The sequence below is a fragment of the Sciurus carolinensis genome, chromosome 3 (genome assembly GCF_902686445.1).
Source record: "Sciurus carolinensis chromosome 3, mSciCar1.2, whole genome shotgun sequence".
Lineage (NCBI taxonomy): Eukaryota > Metazoa > Chordata > Mammalia > Rodentia > Sciuridae > Sciurus > Sciurus carolinensis.
This window is the reverse complement of record NC_062215.1, coordinates 39,908,400-39,928,945: the sequence shown is the minus strand read 5'-3', so window position 1 is coordinate 39,928,945 and position 20,546 is coordinate 39,908,400. Positions and strand designations below refer to the sequence as shown.

The 20,546-nt window shown below is 43.4% G+C and overlaps 1 protein-coding gene across 3 annotated transcripts in view; it reads left to right on the top strand.

Moving 5' to 3' along the window:
* Dhrs7b (dehydrogenase/reductase 7B) overlaps window positions 1-20,546 on the top strand; it is a 37,264-nt gene that overhangs the window by 12,559 nt on the left and 4,159 nt on the right. For 2 of the 3 annotated variants that reach the window (XM_047543508.1, XM_047543509.1), the window contains 5 exons: window positions 8,083-8,261; window positions 12,843-12,952; window positions 14,874-15,090; window positions 15,555-15,647; window positions 18,946-19,098. In XM_047543508.1, the coding sequence (XP_047399464.1) occupies window positions 8,083-8,261; window positions 12,843-12,952; window positions 14,874-15,090; window positions 15,555-15,647; window positions 18,946-19,098 (752 nt within the window). Of the gene's footprint in view, window positions 1-2,750; window positions 3,013-8,082; window positions 8,262-12,842; window positions 12,953-14,873; window positions 15,091-15,554; window positions 15,648-18,945; window positions 19,099-20,546 lie in introns of those variants that run through there. The other variant, XM_047543507.1, reaches the window with a different exon arrangement.

The window sequence follows — 20,546 nt, the reverse complement described above, 5'->3', positions numbered from 1 at the left end:
TTTAAGGAGGATTATTATAAATATTTTCTTTCAAAAACTGCTTTGGAGTAAATGGCATTTCTTAGTTAAATTTCACAATCATGTTATTCAGTTCTAAAAATATCTTAGAGTTTGGGGTGAACCATCATCCTCTATTAAGGCAGATTGTCCAAGAGAGACACAGTGGACAAGGGAGGTTTGTCTGAATCCAGAAGGAAACCAAGAATTAGAATTGAAAATAATCTGATTTCAACCATGAGAATACTTGAAATAACACTGAATGTTTCTAGGACCTGTTGACTTTTATTTGTTCTGGTGATTTTTTGCAGAAACAAAATTTCAGGAATGTTTGGGTTTTTTATGCCTACTGGTAAGTAGTTAAAATAGATGGTGAGCACTCTTGTTCCTTGGGTCTCAGGTTTGGGGCTTCTGCTCATTACTGAGTGAGTATAGGCAAATAAAATGACACATCTGAGCTCCAGTGATTTTTGTAATCCAAGAGGACTGGGGTAGTTTATCTTAATGATTCATTCTCATTCAACATTTGTGGAATTCTCACCCATAGAAGGTGGTGGGAGGCAGAAAATAAAAAGCCAAATTCTTTTCTCAGAACTGCCACTCAGGAAGGGAAATTGTGTGGGGAAGTCATTATGCTTAACCCTCCCTAGGTATGGAGGCCAGGCTTGAAAGGCTTCAGGGAGGAGATGATGCCCAGGCAGGACATGAAAGATGAGGAGGCATTATCAAGGTAGACTATAGGCAAGAGTAAATCCCCAGAGACTCAAGGTTCTTCTATCTCCCATTTGCCAAATACTAGCATTAAAAGAATGTTGTCTGTATTAAAGGCTCTTAAAATATCATTTAATATTTCTTGAGCATCCTTGACATTTAAAGTATAGGTTTAATGTAAATATGGAGTTAAATTTCAAAGAGATGACTTTGGTCTGCTGTCAGGATAATGGGAGGACATTTGGTCCTTGAGTTTTTGGTGTTCTTGACTTCCTGAGTTCATGTGCTGGCCACTTTACCACATTTCAGTGAGCTAAGTCACTTTAAAAAACGTATCAGAAACTAAAATTGGTTTTTGTTATGCTTCTATTCCTGCTACCAATATCCCTGAGCCTGCTTGCTGTGAAGTTTAATAATGAGGTTCCTTCCTTCTCCCATTCTGATGCCCCCTACGAACGTAATGAAGAGTTTTGGTAGAGGGGAAAGCAATACAAATGACCAGATTAGCTCTATGCTTAATATAGGACTGGTTCATCTCTTTGTAGTTCTTGCCACACAGTAATCAAGTATTTTTTACTGCTTGTTGTCTTCCCTGCCATAGTTCATAAACACTATACATCAGGCCCTGGGTCTCAGTTATTCATGATGTGGGGCCCTAACTCCACATCCTTAGTTGGTACTCCTTAAAGATTTACTGACTGACTGAAAGGAGTGAAATATAAAGAACGTATTGTTTCAAATGAATAGGGACATAATTTAAAAGTACTAAGTTAGAATTTTATCCATCAACTATAAACACTTCTTCAGGTTTTTAGGCAAATGTTCAGAACTCCCATCACTTCCTCTGCCTGATTTACTTTGTCTCAGTGGCTGATCATCTCTCTAAGGGCAGTAATTTATTCCCTATTTTGTTCATTATACCCCAGAGCCTAGAACATCCAGCACACTGTAGGTGCTTAGTAAATAATTTGCCAGATGAATCTATATTACAGCAGCTATTTTGCATAATTGTGTTCAATCTTGAATGCAAATACTATGAGTTGTATTTTATTCCTGTTTCTGAAACTGATGTCTATACATAGTTCCTAATAGATACTTTGATATAGGTTCTAGTGGCTTCTTTTAAACACTACTGGATTCCTGAACTCATATTTGCACTGGCACTTTTTCTTGTTGCTGTTTTTGTTTTGTTTTGTGGTGCTGAGGATTGAACCCAGGTCCTCACATCTACTAGTCAAATGCTCTACCACTGAGCTACACTTCCGGCCTTCTTTTAAAAATTCTGTTTTGAGACAGGGTCCTGCTAAGTTGCCTGGACTGACCTTGAATTTTTCATCCTCTGTCTCGGCCTTTCAAGTGGTGGTGGGGATTGAACCCAGGGCCTTGTGCATGTGAGGCAAGCACTCTACCAACTGAGCTCTATCCCCAGCCCAGAAACAATCCATTTTGAAACAAGGGTACTTAGTCATGGTTAGAGAATAAATTTGTGTATGTCCCATAGCAAGTATTATGCAGGATGGCCTTGAACTCAGGTCTGGTGCCAACTTGGTGCTTTTTCTACTTTGCCAAGCACAGAAAGTGCCTCGTTCAGTCTTTATCCAGAGGGGCCTGTGACTCTTGTGTGTTTTTTAGGAAAGAGGGTGAGATCATTTCAGTGTCTTCCAAAAATACTAAATTCACTTGTATGTCAATGTGTGTATGTAGCCATAGTCAGTGCTGGATTAGGCATGGTAGTGCATGCCTATAATTGCGATGGTTCAGGAGGCTGAGGTACGAGGATCACAAGTTCAAAGCCAGGCTTAGCAACTTAGAAGGCCCTAACAAACAAACAAACAAAAAAACCCCTGAGAACTGAGACTTCGAACTGCAATAAATGGTCAATCTTTGCATAGTGCTATGCCTCCGTGTGGTTACTGTGCTTCCCTGCAGGGGCTGAGGCTGAGCTTTGGCACCTCTCTTCCTGCCCTTCCCGGATAGGATTGCTGGGAAGTGTGTGCCCAGTGCAGAGGTCACTTCAACATGGTTGCCCTTCCCAGTATTGATCACTCAGCGGCTTATTCTCTGGTCTTCTGTCTGTCTGGTTTTGTTTCTACTGATGTCAGCCTACAGTCCTTTAAACCAGGGGCTCTCAGTCTGCTATTCCAAATACAGCCCACAGACCACTCATCTCTGGGTTGTTCCAGCATTCCAAGGAGGTGGTCCTGTGGACTTACAGATATCTTCTGGCTCCTGGGCTCAAGGTCAAAAGGCAAGAGAAGACACTGGTGCTGGGATCCACCACTGGCTTTGTAGCTGCCATCTGAGGTAGGCTGTTGTTCTTTCTTTCCAGTTGAAGACAACTTTGGCTGCTGCTTCTCAGAAAAGAGCAGCTTTACTCTGCTTTTATTTTCTGAAAATAGATAAAATTTACAAATATATTTTCAGATATAGGTTATAAGCATGTCACTTTAAGTAGTCCAACTGATTAGAACTGCTTATCAGTTATGAAATATAAGGTGTAGGTTTGTAGGGACAGGATCCTAACTGCTTTGGTGGTACTAAACCACTCCTTGCCATGTGACTTCAGTGTTCTGCCTTCCAATTGGAACCCTCTCTGCCCTTTAGTCTGATTTTCTTATAACATGGCAAACTGATGACTCATCCTTCTTACAGACCTGAAATCATGCTTTTTAGAACTCTGAACTGTTTTTAGATCCCTTCCTTTGATTCTCAGATGTAGTTGTTTAATTTCTATGTTGTGGCTTCTGAGTAGATTTCAATTGCCTGTTTTTATTTTGTTTTATATGTGTTTTTCAATTGTATGAGAGAAGAAAGGAGTTTTAGGAACAGATTCCATCTGTGAATCACAATGGAGAATTTTGGTCAAAGTATGCTATTCCTTAAAGGATGATATTTCTGTTCAGAGTTGATGTTGGGGTGATAGTCTCATTTCTAATTTGAGGTTCTGAAAACCCTTGACCTCTTGGTAGGAAATAAGGGAGAAACTGAATCCAAAGTCACAGCGAGAACCCAGGAACTCTCAGCTTCAGCCTGAGAAATACTCACCCTTGAAGGGACTTGTGTTCCTTCATATTCTTTTAACCTAGGTCCAGAGCTCACTAATCTTGTAATGTATGAAAATACAAGCAGACATCCTCAGCATGTGACCCTTAAGATCTGTTGCTTCCTCAGGCCAGTTTATATGGCTAATTAGTGCAAATGCATGCCTCAAGTCCTTTCCCTGGCAGTTAAGAGAGTGGACGTGACTGTGGTGTACACACTGCACAGTGTGTCTTTTGGATGATGTGTGCTCTGTGGTTTCTATGGAGGTATCTCCTTCCTTTTCTGACCTTTCGTTTTCTACATAGCTATGGCTTATGATGGTGTTGGGAAGATTGTCTCTTCTTTCCATCTCCAGTGCTGGAAATCATAAGCAAAATATTTTTTCCCACTTCCTTTTTATATACTCTTGCCTTCCTAGTCCATGATCTGTCCATGTATTTGAAACTAGCAGTTATTAAGCTTTTTGATATAAAATGCATAATTTATAAGCATATTAAAGGCTCTCTTCTATGCCATTTTCAAAGAAAACAGGCTTGCTTTTCTTTGACTTTGCTATAAATTATATAGGAGATTTAGTTTTAATCTGGAATGTGGCCAGGCAGGACACATTTTCTTTCTTCTACTTTGTAATAGTCCCCTTTACTGGGAGAAGACTTCTGGAACAAGACAGTCAGAGTGATCATGGTCTAACTTGGCCATCATGGTAAACCTGTTTCTGAGAGACCGGGAAGACCTAGCAGCCTGGGTCTTCCCTAGCATCACTGCTTCACTGCACCTAGCATAGGTGCAGAATGGAATAAAAGTTGGGAGGTCTTTAAGAATTTTGATCTTCTGCAAAGTGTTGGGATTACTTATCTGAACAGTTTTGTCTAGTCAGGAAAATTATGCTAAGATTGAACCTGATTCTCTTATCTTTTCCCACCACCATCTTCCTTTTTCCCCTGAGGAGAGTTGACACTGATTTTTAATTTACTGTGCATTCTGTCACTGCTTGCCAGAGAATGTAGTGTGTGTGCTCTCCCCACAGACGGTGGCCGTGGACTGAGGGTGGATCCCATTAACCCTGTGCCATGTTTGCCCCAGGCAAAGTGATCCTCAAGACCAGGGGAGCAAGGCTGGCATGTGATATTGTGTCAGGTGTTCAGGGAATCCTAGAAATGTCTAGGACAATGTATAGCTTTCTCTCTTTTATTCATGTCATAGGTTGCTGGCTTGAGTTTTAATTAGGTTGTGTGAAAATGCAATTTGTTGCAAGCTTTAATTATCTTCCATTTGGGAGCCTCACAGTCTGGTTTGTGTTCATTGTGCTCCTCCCTGGATATGAAAAGGGTTGAAGGACAGTTCATTGGCCCCCACCCCTGCCAACTTTTAAGTTTTGCTAACCTTGGTAACATTTTCTGACACAAAAGTTGGGACATGGGATACTGGCTTCTTCTGTTTTCTCCTATTTATTAATTAAACCAAAGGGTCTATGAAGCTATAAAAATTAAACTACATTGAACCCTGTATAGTTTAATGAGTTTATTTCATTTGGGAAGAACCAATGTTTGTAAACTTGGACTCGTTGAGAAACCTTGGAAATCTGACTGCTGATAAGTAACTTCCTGGACCAGGAATTTGTGATGCTACTGCTGGCAGCTGTGTTCCCTGAGTGCTTGCCTGAGCCAGGGTCCATGCACACCGATTAGTTTGTTACATCTCTCAATAGACCTTGGAGGTGGGTTCTTACATACCGTCATCTCAGAGATGAGGACTCTGAGGCCCAGAGCAGTTAGGTCCTATCTCCATATTGGTAAATGACTGGGGCAGGATGTGATACCAGCTAGACTGACTCAAGGGTTCATTTTCAGGACCCCTACTCTGCTGTCACCATGTCACAGTCAGTGTTTTGCTTGTTCCTTTTCCCCACTACAGTTAGTGTTTTTTAAGTGGGCTCAGGAACCTCTGAATTTTGGGAGATGATAGGCTGTGTACTGGTACTCAATGCCCATGGCCTCTGGTGGAGTTTGTACCTTAGCCTCAGGTTGCCAGCTCTGTTCCTCAGGTGTCCATGAGAGAGAGTATACACAGTAGCTGCCACCTAATGAACATAGCTGGCTCTGACCCTAGCTCCTGAGGCTGAACCCTGTTGTCCTTCCCTGAGCAGCACCCCTTCCCTTCTTCCACTTTCCTGCTTATCCTGGGATATGAGTGGGTCCTGGGTAAGGTTTGGGTAAGGAAGGGTAGATGCCACTTTTCAGGTCTGCCTGGTACAAGAACCTGGGGTTGCAGTGAGAAAAAAACTTCCCAGATAGCCACCTAGCTGGGTTGCCGCTCCCTCCAAATTCTAAGCTGTAATTGCCTGTGGTCCTACCCATGCTGTCATTTGCTGTCATTTTCTGGCAAAGCTTTACCAACAAAGTGGCAATCCCTCCTGCCCTAGCAGTTACTCTCCTGCTTAGGGGAACCTTCCTACATCCCTGTTTTTCCAGGGATAAAAGACCCTATGAAGGGCCCTAGGCAACACCTGCTGCATGCCCAGCATGGGCACTGGGGCAGCTTTGAAACTTGCTGAACATTCCCAGGTGCCAGCTGAAGAATCTTGGGTTCCAGCATTTGTTTGGAATCCTGGAGACAGGGATGGTGCCAGCAGCACCTAAGTGAAGAGTGTGGCACTTCAGATGTCACTCTGATTCCCATTTCATCCAGTGTAGTCTTGACACAATGTAGGGGAGAGTTAACCTGCTTAGAGTTTGGAATTATTATTTCTAACTGACACTAAGTAACAATCCAGACTTTTAACCTAACTCTAAGCTTTTAAGTTTAGGTTAAGTCAAAGTAGGTAAAGTGGCAGTTGATGGGAAACTGTTACTTTTATAGTCCAAGGATGTTGATTTTTTTTTTTTTAAATCAAGAATTTAGGGGTATTTGGAAAGGGAGGTAAAAAATATAAATACTAAACTTTTGTTGAAGTGACAGTTGAAGTTGGAGCAGAACCATTTTGCTTGGGGTGCTGGTGGTAACTTAGCTTACATCAGGATAGTCACCCTGAATGTGAACTTCAGGATCAAAGCAACTTAGCATGTAGGTGGATGCAAGCTAGAAGCCCTTATTGTTCCTAGCTTGGTTGTCTTGGGAAAGGAAACGGAATTGTTTAAATATATGGTGCTTATGTATGAATATGTAATATGTATGAGTATGTAACAATGAATCCTACCATTACATATAATTGTAATGGACAAATAAAAATACAGGAAAAAATAACATGGAAAATGTACAAAATCAAAGTGGAAAAGTTATAAATAATAAAATGCAGTATTTAAACTCGGAAAAAAATATGTGGGGGTTAAGAGATGGGACATTTAGGTGGTAGATGTGGGTTTTACATAGTTCTTCCTAAGCTGATGAATAATTTAAAGCTCCCACGATTTCATCAGAATTCTGTTCTTGGTTTCTAGCAGTTTTCTTCCTGTGAGTTGCTGTGCTCATTGCACCACTGTTCTGGAGGTTGTCTGTGGGGGAACTTTGTCTAGAAGACTTTGATCCACTTGTCAAGTGGCTTTGTAGGGCAGTTCTTTCAAAGTGATAGAACACGGTGACATCTTCCCTAGCTCATCTGTGACCTTCTTTAAACTGTCTCCCCACTTATCTGTTGTAGGTGCCTGGTAGGTAATGAGGAGCTGGGGAGGCTCAGGAGAAATAAGGAAATTAAGGGCAGTTGTAGACAAAATGGATATGTTTCCTAAGAACTGACAGCACACTGTTGCACAAACACTCATGTTGTAACCAAGACTCACTAGAGAATGCTGAGAACATGTCCCTGTGCACAGCAGGGAACATGCTTACCAGCCTGAGTCTGTGCTGATATTTGGCATGGGGAAGCTCCGTCCTGCACTGCATTCCTATTGGCTATTGTTATTTCTTTTCTTTTTAAAGAAGAATGTTTTTGCTTGTAAAAATATTCAGGGATTGAAAATGATAAAGGGTATGATTTAAGTTCTCCAAAACAAATTTTCAAAGGAGAATCAGGTGAGTACTGGTATGCTACCCTGTCCTGAAGCACTCACCAGGTCACTGAATCCTAAACCAGATGACATTCTTAGCTTGTTCTTAGGGGCATCATGAGGCCTGTGGTATTGCTATCTGCTCATGTCAATGCAAAGTGGAAAATAAGTGCCACAATGCTAAACAGTTGTTGTGCCCTGAAGGGCCTGGAGAGACACTTGTTGGGGCTCAGAGCTGAGGTCTGCAGAAAGGAGATCTAGGATTTGTATCTGTTATGGGAGGAGCCTTAGCAAGTACTCTTGACTTCTCTTATCTTCTCACTAGTTGATTTGGTTTTGATTCTTCCAGGAAGAGTCTGCTGAAGGAGAAGGTCATGGACTTGATGACCTCTACTGCGACCCTGCCTCTGTTATTTAGCTGCCTGGGCATCTTTGGTCTCTTTCGGCTGCTGCAGTGGATGCGCACAAAGGCCTACCTGCGAAATGCCGTGGTAGTGATAACAGGCGCCACCTCCGGACTGGGAAAAGGTGAGTCATGGGGGTAGTTGTTGGGGTTGGGAAGTCAGCCAGGCATGAGGAAAGGCTGTTGCACAGGGACCACAGGAATGTAAGTGAGATGTTACTGTCCTTGGTCCAGTTGGAACAAATGGGGCCTTACATACAATAATAAACAGCCCCTGCCCTTCACTGGGGAAGCAAAAATAAATGACTATAGGAACCATTGAAGGGGCAGCCTTACTCAGCTCCAGCTGCTTGTTGAAAGAAAGATTTTGATGTGAAATTACCCAATTTTCAGATAAATACCTCATTTAACAAGTGTTTTTGCCTCTGTGAGGGCCAAATAAAACATGCCTTTTTCCTTGGATTCAGCCAACACCCTGGGTCTGGTACATGGTCTTGGTGCATACTCTCCCTCTCCCTTCCCCTTCCCTTCCTAGACGTGGCAGGGTTGGAGACAGGATCAGTCAGACTTCAACTGTTCCTCAGTGAGGTCTACCAGTTTAGTGCCATTCCTCTTCAGTGAGCACTATGACCTTCTGAGGCCTGGCTATGGGGTACTGGGACACAGGCCTGGTGTCAGTCAAAACCTTGGCTTGGTTCCTTTTCTGGAAGTCCACATGGATGTGTTGCAGAGCTCTGTCATTGATTCTGGCAGCTTAAATGAAGGGTATGCTGTATGAAGCTCCCTCTCTCTTCCTTAGCCTTTGTGTATGCTGTGACATCTCACACCAGGAACCATACTCAAGCACGCATCCAGGGAGGAAAGCTGAGATGCTCTTAGAACTGTAGTAAGCTCACCTACCATTATGTATCTTGATTGGTAATGGCAAAGCTAGTGCCCACTGAGTATCTTCTAATCCTGAGGCTCTGGGCCAAGTGCTGGACAAATCGATGAAGGACAGGGTCTCTGGGTCTGGGAATAGCTCAGTGGTAGAGTGCTTGCCTAGCACATACAAAGTCCAGGGTTCCATCCCCAGCACTGGGAAAAAAAAATTAAAGACAGGGAGGGTTCCCTCTTGAGGAAGTCATAGCATACCGGATAAAGGCAAGGACTTATCTTGCATATTGCCATTTCAGTAGTGGGTATTTCCTGTCAGGCCTGCTGTAGGGAGGCACATCTATACGTGCTGGCTTGTGCCACACATTGTCAGGTGCAGGATCTCACTGAATAATCAAAATTGAGATGTAGAACAAGTTACGTCTTGCCTTAGGACTTCCTGCCAGAAAGCACAGAGACAAGAGTCAAACCCAGAACTCTGTCCTAAAGCCTTAATTGGAGGAGTGGAGTGATGACCCTGTAATAGGAAGATGTGGGCCAGTAGAGTGGGCATTCTTGACTGGCCCAGGGGTGGGAGCAACATAGTCATGCAGGAAGTTGTGAGCAACTGGATGCTGCAGAACACAAAAGAAAAGACAGACCTTGTCTGTAGGGTAGGGGTTTGCAGTTGGCTGGGGAAGTCCAGGAAGACTTTAGGGAATGTAGGTTCATTTGTACACCATCCACCATGTTAGGTGAGGTCTCCATGGGTGAACCCACATCTGTCATTGAATTACCAGACCTTCGAAAGGACAGCTGCCTCTAAGCCCTTTGCCATGGTTGTTCCTCTGACCTTACTCAGTTGCTATAATTAGTATAGTCAGCAGCCGCTTCTCTTGATCTCAGAGAGAAGCAAGTTTTAAAAGTCCTTGAAGAGTATTTGAAAGCTGGCTGGGGTGGAATGGTGAGTTGCAGGTGCCCCCATAGGTGGATGTTTCAGAAGGACACTGCCCTGTTCTTTATTTTGCATCTTCTCTCATGACACCAAGACTGTGAAGGAAATAGAAAATGTAATTGAGAAAAATAATCTGTAGGTATAGTATATGATGTCAGGCCTTTCTGGGTTCTAGTCACTGCTTATATTCTACCCTATTCAACAGGAGTCCCTCCATCCAGATAAAGTGGGAACAGATTTTCAATGGGCTGTCTCAGTATGAATACTCACAGTTGATGCTACCAAGGACATGCTATCATTGCCTAGCTTTTGTGAGGAGGGAGATTTACACTGCCCTCAGTGGCTCTGCCTGCCATGACCCTGAAGGTTGGGGATTATATGATGAATCTTCAGACAGCTTTCTGTATTTCTCTTATTTTCTGTCTTGTGTATTTAAGCTGCATGATCTTGTCCTTATACAATAGTAGCACCATTGACCAAAGGAACAGAATGTTCTGGATGCCTACTTCAGTTAGTCTGAAGCACATGATTCTGCACAGCTGTCTTGATTTGTAACCAGGCAGCTTTGGGCACTCATTTGCAGCCCTAGATAACTGGCACCTTGGAACTATTAGCCCTTGTCCCTTGACTTTCCTGCCTCAGTGCATTAACTTTTTCGAGGAAGGAAAATAGAATCCTTCCAATCTGTTGTTTTCATTTCTGTCACTCCCTACACAATCTATGATTTCCTTTCTTTTTGACTTTACTAGGAAACAAAGTAGAATTTAAGTGATCCTTTTCCAGAAGGGTACCTCCCCACCTTTGGTTGTGTCTACATCCTCTGGTGGTACCTTACAAAATGCCCTGTGTGTTGGTCAGGACAAAATGGGGAGAGGAAGCTAATAGGATCAAAGATCCTAATGTTTGGGAATGATTCAGTAAATTGGCTGAGCAGTTCTAGCCTCAGGAATGCTGGTGTCTGGCTTTGGGGGCAGCCCCCACCCCCAACTGTCAATCTGGTGAGGATTTTGTTGTTCCGCTGGGAAGGAGCACCAGGGCAGGTGGGGCTAGTGCTGCGACCTGACCAGACCACCCAGGGACAGACAAGAGCAATGACTGTGGCTTTTGTGGGGCCTCTGCCTTTCAGTGAACAAACCAAGCAAGTCTTCAAAAGCTGTGCAACATCCCTGAAAACGCACTTCTGTAGTTCACCTGGCAACTCTTTCCAGAAAACTGAGGTGTGAGAGAGGTATCAACCTGAGCATGGCTAGTGAAAACTGTATGTAGGGCTGAAGAGGAGCTGTGGGGTGCAGAAAGGGCTTTGCACCATGAGACAGGTGGCAGAGCCCCTTTTCAACATCTCAGGATCCTATGTTCTAAAGGACACTGGGATTTTTTTTTCTCCCTTCCTGTTTTGAACCTTTTACCTTTAAGGAAGCTTGATTTATACTGCCTGAGCCCTCTGACGTTGTCCCCTCTCAGCCTAGCAAGTGACAGCTCTCATTCCTCACCTGCCCCTTGCTGCATGGCTTCCAGAGATGGAATTGCCCTGTTAGGGCAGCCTGTCCCTTCCATGAACCACAGGGAGACCAAGAAACCACTCGACTACCTGAGCCTCTAAGATTTGGTGGGGGCCACATGGTTGACTCACTGGCCTCAGTATGGTCAGCCAGGGACCAGTACAGATCTGCTTGTGAGCATTTGTGGGTGAGGACAGGCAGTGCCCTGCCTTACACCAACTCACTTCAGTTTTCAGTACGTTTTTAAAGGCAACTTAGAAATATTAAAGTATTAAAAACAAGAACTATGAAGAACAGTACTTCATAGTGCTTTTTACTTATCCAGCACTGTAAGAAGTGATTACCTACTTCAATTCATTCAATCTCATAGTCCTCCCTGAATTAGGCCCTATTTTTATCTGCATCTTAAAGACAGGAAAGTGAGAAACAAAGAGGTTATAACTTACTCAACATCATGGAACCAGTAAATATGGGAAGTCAGAGTTGAACACAGGAAGTCTGGCTCAAATCCGTTCCCTTGACCACTGGGCTGCCTGCTTTTACAAAGCAGTTTTCATAAGTTTTCAGGGCACTGAACAATTAACTAGGACATGTTTTGGGAGAGGGGAAGCAATAAACAAAAGAGACATTCCTGTCTTTCCTCTCTCCCATACCATCCTCTCCTCCTCCCTATCATCCTTTGCTTCCCTTTCTCCCACCACCATTTTGCTGCCTGAATGCCTCCCCCAGCCTAACAAGACCTTTGACCTTCCTTTTTCTGCACTAGCATCATCTGTCCATGGTTCCTCATGTGCTTTGCGCACCCTGCTCCCTCTGCCTTGAGCAGTAGCGACAGCCCCTCAGGCTCCAAGGTTCCTGGGAGGACCCTGTCACTCCTTCTTAAGAGTCATCTGGCCTCATTTTCTACAGAACTGTGCAGGTCCCTGTAGATCCGTGTGATTGCATATGAGCAGTTCGGGAAGCAGGTCAGGTAGTACTAGAACACAACTTTGATGGACAGCGTCATAGCAGCTGGTCTTGCCTATCCTATCCCATCGGGATAGGTTCCACCCTGCCTTATCATGAGGAATATCACTTAGCCTGGCTGAGCTTCTTCAGCTGTGAAAATGGGGGTAGCACTCAGACTTATTCATAGAAAGTTCTGAGCATAGAACTGACCATAAATCTGTCCACCCTTCTGTCTTCCTCATTGCCTTGTGGATGTCTGCTGCATCTCTGGGTGGAATCCCTACATTGGACCCCAACAACTAGCTCCACACTGGTCCATAGCACCTGCCAATACATACATGTGAGGAAACAAACATACCTGGCACACTGGATGAATTTGAATTGAATCGCATGGGGGAGGAATGGCTTTGGATATCCTCAGTTATCAAGGTTCTTTTCTCTTCCCTTAGAATGTGCCAGAGCCTTCCATGCTGCAGGTGCTAAGCTGGTGCTCTGTGGCCGGAATGTAGAGGCCCTCGAAGAACTCACCAGAGAGCTCATGGCTTCTCATGCCTCCCAGGTGAGCCCAGGGCATGTTTTCCAAGGGGAAGGGCATCTATAGGCCCCACTCTTGGGCTACTGGATGGAAGAACATTTGTGTGGTCATGCTGTGCCAGGGAAAGCAGCAAGGCTCCAAGCAAAGTGGGCCATAGCTTGATGAGGAACTGTCTTCACATCCCACGCTGCTGCCACTGGATAGGCTGTGGGTTGAGGAAGTTCCCTCTGTGGGAATGCTTTCCCAGCCTTTTACCTGGCTTGTCTCCACTCATCTGGTGGGGATTGATGATGATTTAAGATTTTTAAATTGTCTTAAAATAATATTTACCATTTTACTATTTGTGAGTGAAGAACTCAGTGATATTAAATGCATTCACAATGTAACTTACACAAAACTTTAATGTCCTCCCCCCAAATTGTGTAGTCATTAAACTAATTCCTGTCCCACCAGTCCCTGAAAACCTGTCTTCTGCCTCAGTGAATTTACTTACTCTGTGGACCTCATATAAAGGAAATCATACAGTATTTGCCCCTCTAGTCTGGCTTACTTCTTTTAGCATAATGTCCTCCATGTTCATCCATGTTGTACCATATATTAGCATTCCCTTCCTTTTTAAGGACGAATAAGATTCCATTGTATGTATATTCTACATTTTGTTTATCCATACATCTGTCAAATGAACAGCTTGCTGATGAACTTAGATTGTTTGTGAACAATACTATGGATGGATGTTGGTGTTAGAGTACTTGCTTTCTGTTTTTTTTTTTTTTTTTTTAAATATACCTAGGAGGGAAATGACTCAATGATATGGGTAGTTTTTTTTTACTTCTGAAAAGCTGCCTAACTGCTTTTCAGAATAGCTGCACCATTTTACATTCCTGCTAGTAATGCACAGGGTCTGTTTCTCCACACTTGGTATTTTTGTTGTTATTGGTGGTGGTAGCTTTGTAATAAGTTTCAAAGTGCTCCAACTATGTTATTTTTCAGGATTCTTCTTGCTATTCAGGGCCCACTGCAATCCCATGTCAATTTTAGGATTTTTTTTCCCTGCAAAAATTGCTATTGGGATTTTGATAGAAATTGCATTGAACTTAATAGATCACTTTGGTAATACTGTGAAATTAACAATATTAACTCTTCCAATCCATGAACATAAGCTGTCTTTCCTTGTATTTATGTCATTTTAAATTTTAGTCAGCCGTGTCTTACTTTCAGTGTGAAAATTCATTAGTTAGGTTTATTCCTCAGTATTTCCTAACATCCTTTTTCACTATTTATTGTTCCTGTATGGAAACAGCTGATTATTTTATGTTGATCTTGTACCCTACAGCTTTGCTGAATTTGTTAGTTAGCTCTCAATAGCTTTCATGGGATTTTCTATATATAGAACCATGTCATCTGCAAACAGATAGTTTTTACTTCTTCCATTCCAATATGGGTGACATTTTCTTGTCAATTGCTCTAGTTAGAGCTTCCAGCACAGTGTTGAACTTCACTTCTATTGGGAGACCCTCCACATTGCATTGCTCAGATACTCATTTCTCTAGCACTATAGACTTCTTCATAGCACTCTTTACAGTTTCAGAATTTATCTGTCTTCTCCACTAGACTGTGTGCCTTAGAGGGACAGGAACTATTGTCTGTGTTGGTTTCTGCTGTGTCCCCAGTGCATGGTACATAGGGAACATGTAAATATTATTTCATGAAGAAATGAGTAAAAGTGACTTAACCTGAGAAGGACAGAACCAGAACAGTTGTCCAGGCCAGGAGTGACCACTGTAGGCAGGACCCTGTAGGCCTCATTTCTTAGGAAGAGGACTACTGCTGTAGCCCATGTTATTTCGTGCCCATTGTGCCACTCCCTGGACTCTGAAAAGCAGAGACATAGCTGATGTGGCCTGTCACTTAGCAGGTATATTTGGTGTCTGTTGTATTTGACCAGGGGCAGACGCACAAGCCTTACACAGTGATCTTCGACCTCGCAGACACTGGGGCTACTGTTGCTGCAGCAGCTGAGATCCTGCAGTGCTTTGGCTATGTAGACATACTCATCAACAATGCTGGGATCAGCTACCGAGGGACTGTCATGGACACCACAGTGGACGTTGACAAGAGGGTCATGGAGACAAACTACTTTGGCCCCATCGCTCTAACAAAAGGTAAACAGTCTTGGACCTAAAGAGGAAAGACCATGATGTGTTGGCATCCTTTTTGTTTCACTCAGTTCCTTTCTGGCTACATCTGCTGTTCTACCCTGCTGTGGGTGTGGTCATTATGGTTTAGATGTTTGCTTTTTATAAACTTCTATTTGCATTTTTATCTAGGTTATTCACTCTATCATGGTCTTCTCAGACACAGCCTCCTTGGCATAGCATTGTCTGTGTTGTCTTTCTATGGTGTCTGCAAATTCCTTTGTGGTGGAGATATTTTGATGTTTAGCCAGACTTCAGTTCACGGGACAGACTCCCCAGAGGGTAGGGAACTATGCTGACCATTTTGGGTAGTTTGTCTGTGGACTCCCTCCTGCCTCTGCTGTCTGGTTCTCCACCCTGAGGAACTGTCATCAGTTGTCAGGCACAGTGACTGGAAGAATGGTGTCTAAATCCCTGCCCTCTCCCCTCAGCACTCCTGCCCTCCATGATCAAGAGGAGGCAAGGCCACATCGTCGCCATCAGCAGCATCCAGGGCAAAATCAGCATTCCTTTTCGATCAGCATGTGAGTTCTTCCTTCTCCCCTCCACCCCCCAACCATTTTTGTGTTTTCCTGATTATAAAAGTAACATTTACTGTTCAGAAATCAGACATTGAAGAAATAACCTACATGGAATGTGAAGGAAGTCCATCAGAATGTTTTCTCTGGAGCCACATACCTGGGGTCAAATCTCAGTGCTGCTCCTTACCCACTATGTGACTTTGGGCAGATGTCCCCACCTCTCTGCTCACCCATATTTGCATGTAGGGACAAGTCCCAGCCCCAGACTAAAGGAGCTGTGAGTGCAGTGTCTGGAGATGCCCTGCACTGGGCACTGCACATGCTGCCTTCTCTTACCATTGTTATTTACTAGGATTATCCCACTGACAGATCATTTTATCACTTTGGAGCATTAGCCTCCAGATTTTTTCTATATATAATCAAACAAAATTAAGATCATGCCAAAGATGGGGGTACAGGCCTGTAATCCCAGCAACTCTGGATGCTGAGGCAGGATTGCAAGTTTAAGGCCAGCCTGGGCAACTTAAGGAGACCCTGGTCTTAAAATAAAAAGGGCTGGGGGTGTAGCTCGGTGGTAGAACACTCCTGGGTTCAATCCCCCGTACAAAATGGTGGGGGTGGTGGGGATCACATCATGCATGCTTTCTTGTGGCTTGTTTGTTCCACCTTGCAATATATCTTTCTACACCAGTACATGTGGATTTATCTTATCCTTTTAAGTGGGTTTGTAGTAAACCATTGAGTGGACATAATATGATTGGTTTAGCCATTTTCCTGGATGCTTGAGGAGCTTTTCCCCTTTTCAGTCCTTTGAGTGATTTGCTACATAGAACATCCTTGAATTTATATCTCTGGACACTTAAAGGAGGGTTTCAATAAGATAAATTCCAGGAAGCAGAAATATTAGGTAGGATCAAATATTTAAAACTACCAAATTGACTTCCAGTTCACAGATTTCCCTCCATGTAGAAGAGGGGCTATACCACAGTCTAATGTGTCATTTCTTCCATCTCTCTGCCCTCACATTATACTAGCAAACACATAGAATGTAGTTTTTGGAGTTTGGGGTTTTTTTTTTTTTTTTTTTTTTTTTTTTAAGATTTCAAAGGTGTCTTCACAAACTGTCTCAGTAGCTACTTCCTTTGCTTTATCCTCTGAAAGAAAAAAACTGTCTTGGTACAGCCTCATTTGCTCTCAGTCACCTCCCAAAGCCAGCCAGGGCCCAGCATAGCCAGGCCAGTGAAGTGCTGTGTCAGCACTTTGAAAATACAGTAATATTCAGTTTGATGATAGGATGTAGCCAACCATCTGAATGGAAGATGTAACAAAAACAGCTTTCCCCCAAGATGTTAACTCCAGCTACACTTTTTGGTTCTAGTTTTATGTCCTTGGACTAGTCACTTAACTTTTCTGACCCTCAGTTTCTTACCTATCAGAGAGACTTATAGTCATCATGTTTCCCAGGGCTGGTCCCAAGATGAAATGAGACAACTAGAGATGTCCATGGAAACCATATTTGTTTCTGTGGTTGTTATTTCTTTTTGCTAATACTCAATTTCAACCCTTAAAACATAGACAGGCAGACACCGAAGGCTGCTGAAATGATCCCCTCCTGCTCTCCCCTGCAAAAAAAAACCTACCATGTATAATCCCAGATAAAAATTCAAGTGAGGCAGAATGTTAATAGATAAATCAGGGTAAAAAATATATATGATATATATAGAGAGAGTTCTTTGTACTAAAATATTTCCATATTTAACTTTGATTAAACCCCACTGATTATCTATTCTCTAATAGACCTGCTGACTATAGTAGGTGTGTAAGGAGGGTTTGGGTGCTCTATAGTGACCAGACTGAATCTGACTGTGCCTCCTGGGCAAGTGTGTCAACCCAGAGAAGTAGCAGCCTTTTCATCTACACATGGGGGGAAGCAGTCTCATCTCCCTTCTGCTGCTATCAAGAGAACCACATCAAGAGAATCCATGCATTGTAACACTGTGCACTGCACAGAGGAGAGACCAAGTGTTGGTGACAGTGCTGAAGGAATGGGCTGCACAGCAGGCTGAGAACACCTAGCCTAAGAACTTGAGAGCCAGTCGTTGTTGTGCCTTCTATTTTGGAGACCCCAAGGATGACCCACTCTTCCTGCCCTTGGGCCTGGGCTGTCCCCTGGATTACAGCCAACAGGAGTTCTCTTCATTGCCCTACAACCTACTTATCTAGCCCTGGAATCACTGCCTAAAATACAGTCTATCTGCCTCCTGTGACACTTCCTTGCTTTTCCCCTTCCTGTTTGTTTGATTGAGGAATGCCCTTTTTTATTAAGACTAAAACATTTAGGACTCAACTAGAGGAAACAGATTTTCTATGGAAAATCCTGGTGTGTTTCCCAAGAATATAGGGTTACCTCCTCAAAGCACCTTCCACTAGATTGTGGAGCTGTTGCTGGGGAGCACAGGTGGCTCTGTCTCTTGCAGATGGTGCAAATTATCTGGCTTTTCCAGATGAAAGTTATTGCCTAGAAGTTTACAAAGGAAAATACATAAGAAGCCAGGCTTGGATTTTATACACATGTGTGCATGTAGGGATGCTCATGGGTAGCATGCTTTGCAGTGATAAAAACTGGAAGGAATCCATAAAGGTCCACTGATGGGCCAGTTCTATCACCTGATGACCACTTCGTTAGGATTGGGCAGCCAGAGCCATGTGGTGAGTGGGTCTGCAGGGCCAGCAGAGAAAGCTACTTGCAGGAAGAAAAGGAAGAGTATGAGCTTATTTCTGTAAAAGAAATGTACGATCCCATCCTAAATCTGTATCGGTACATAACATATAAAAAATAAATCCTGAGAAATAGCATTGGTCCCCTCTGGGAACAAAATTGAAAGGCAGGACTTTTGCTTTTTTTACTTTATGGGCATTAAGTTTTTTTTTTTTTTTGTTTTGTTTTGTTTTTTAACTTTTAATTTGGAAAATTTTCAGATTTAAAGATCTCCCATGTACCCTTCACAAAGATTCCCCATTGTTAACATTTTCCTTATTCTCTTTTAAGTGAATTTGCAATCATTTTTTCCTCAGCCACATGAGAAGCTGAAGGCAGATACCCCTTTTTGCCTAACCACTTCAGTGTTTCCTAAGAATAAGGACACAGAGCACCCCTTAAAATCAGGAAATGAATATTGCTATAATGCTTAAATCTTAAAATGAAACCAGGTTTTAAAAAGAGAGTGAATGGGTATAAGTAGGTGAGCTTTGGGCCTTATCCACCTTGGTGCTCTCACTGCCTCTCTGACCACGTTTGCAGATGCGGCCTCCAAGCATGCAACCCAAGCCTTCTTTGACTGTCTGCGTGCTGAAATGGAACAGGATGAGATCCAGGTGACTGTAATCAGCCCCGGCTACATCCATACCAACCTCTCTGTAAATGCCATCACTGCTGACGGGTCCAGATATGGAGGTAAGGCCTGGTTGCTCTTGTATGAAAAGCTATCAGTCAGCCCTAGTGAAATGTGCAGCTCTTACCTACCCCAGTGAGTGCTTTTTCATTTTTCATTTGGAATATAATTTTTAAAACTGAAAAACTTGACATGGGTGTTGGTTGTAGGTGTGGATTATTATTTAATCTTTACTTACTACTAAGAACTGACCTTAGCCTGAGTGTCACCACTAGAGCTTTCAGAACAGGAGCCCTGGAGGTAGAGGATTTAGTGTGAAAGAAATGAAGTCCCTAAGCTGAAATGCCCCCAAACATCCAGCTAGCCTATTTCCAGATTCCAAGGCCCAAGCAGTATTTTCACTATCAGTACTAAGGGAATTAACCGGAGGCAAGTGTGGGTAGCTTGCCTGAATGGTCCCGCCTCAGTATGTTAGAGAAGTGACTGGCTTCAGTGCCAGTCTTCAGGGTGAGGCTGGGTGTGGTGCAGAAGTCAGTCAGTCAAAGGCAGCACTGAGGCTGACCTGCAGTCACCATTTGTGGGCTGGGCAGCCCAGCCCAGCATGCGAGCCAGGCTGAGAGCAATCAGCTGCTGGTTCTCAAGTTAGTTGGCCCATGAGTGCCAGAGCTGTTGAAGCCTGCCTGCTTGCCTGTCTGAACTCAGAACAGGACTGCCCATCTCTACAGTATGTTCCACTGTGTCGTACCTCCCTCGGTGTGGTCCCTCCCAGGTCTGTGCTGCGGTGTCTGCCAAGGGCATGCTGGGCCTGCACCGACCCCAGTCAGACTTGAACCAAGATTGTCCTGTCCTGGGTGGCAGCTGCTCTCTTCCTGTAGCAAATCTCTCTGTGGCACTTAAAATTAAACAGTGATTAAAAACTTCCCATTCTTCTGTTAACAAAACTACAATGAGAACAGATACTGGTGAGGAAACTCAAGGCAGACTAGACAGCTTCTGAAAGATTGCAAACGGTGTGTGCTAGTGGCCAGTGACTGCTTAACTGGTCCTGCTCTGCTAGCAAAATGTCAGGTCACTAATGAAGGGTTAGTTAACCTGACACCCCCTAAACTACCCATAGCTGTCTTTCCCAATAGCTAAAGTGAATTATGGATTTCTTCCTGTCTCTTGTCTAGCTAACACAACATTGGGAGTTGGGACATCTGTCTACTCCCTACTCAGTGAGCTGGTGGCACATAATGGGTCAGAAGGCCCTCCCCACCTCAATAGATGGTATAATATTCTCAATTCATTTGTTGTTCCAAGAGCAAACATGTCCAAGGTCAGGAAGCTGCTGCTCAGGTGCAAGGGGCTTGCTCTATGAGACCCTACCTTGGTTGGCCTTCCACTTTTGCCATTAGATCACTAGGAGATGTATTCACATTGGTTCCAATCACTGACTGGGGTCCCCAGTCTGTCTTGTCCCCATGTTCCACCAACATCTCCTTACCCCCACTTACCCACTTAGAAATAT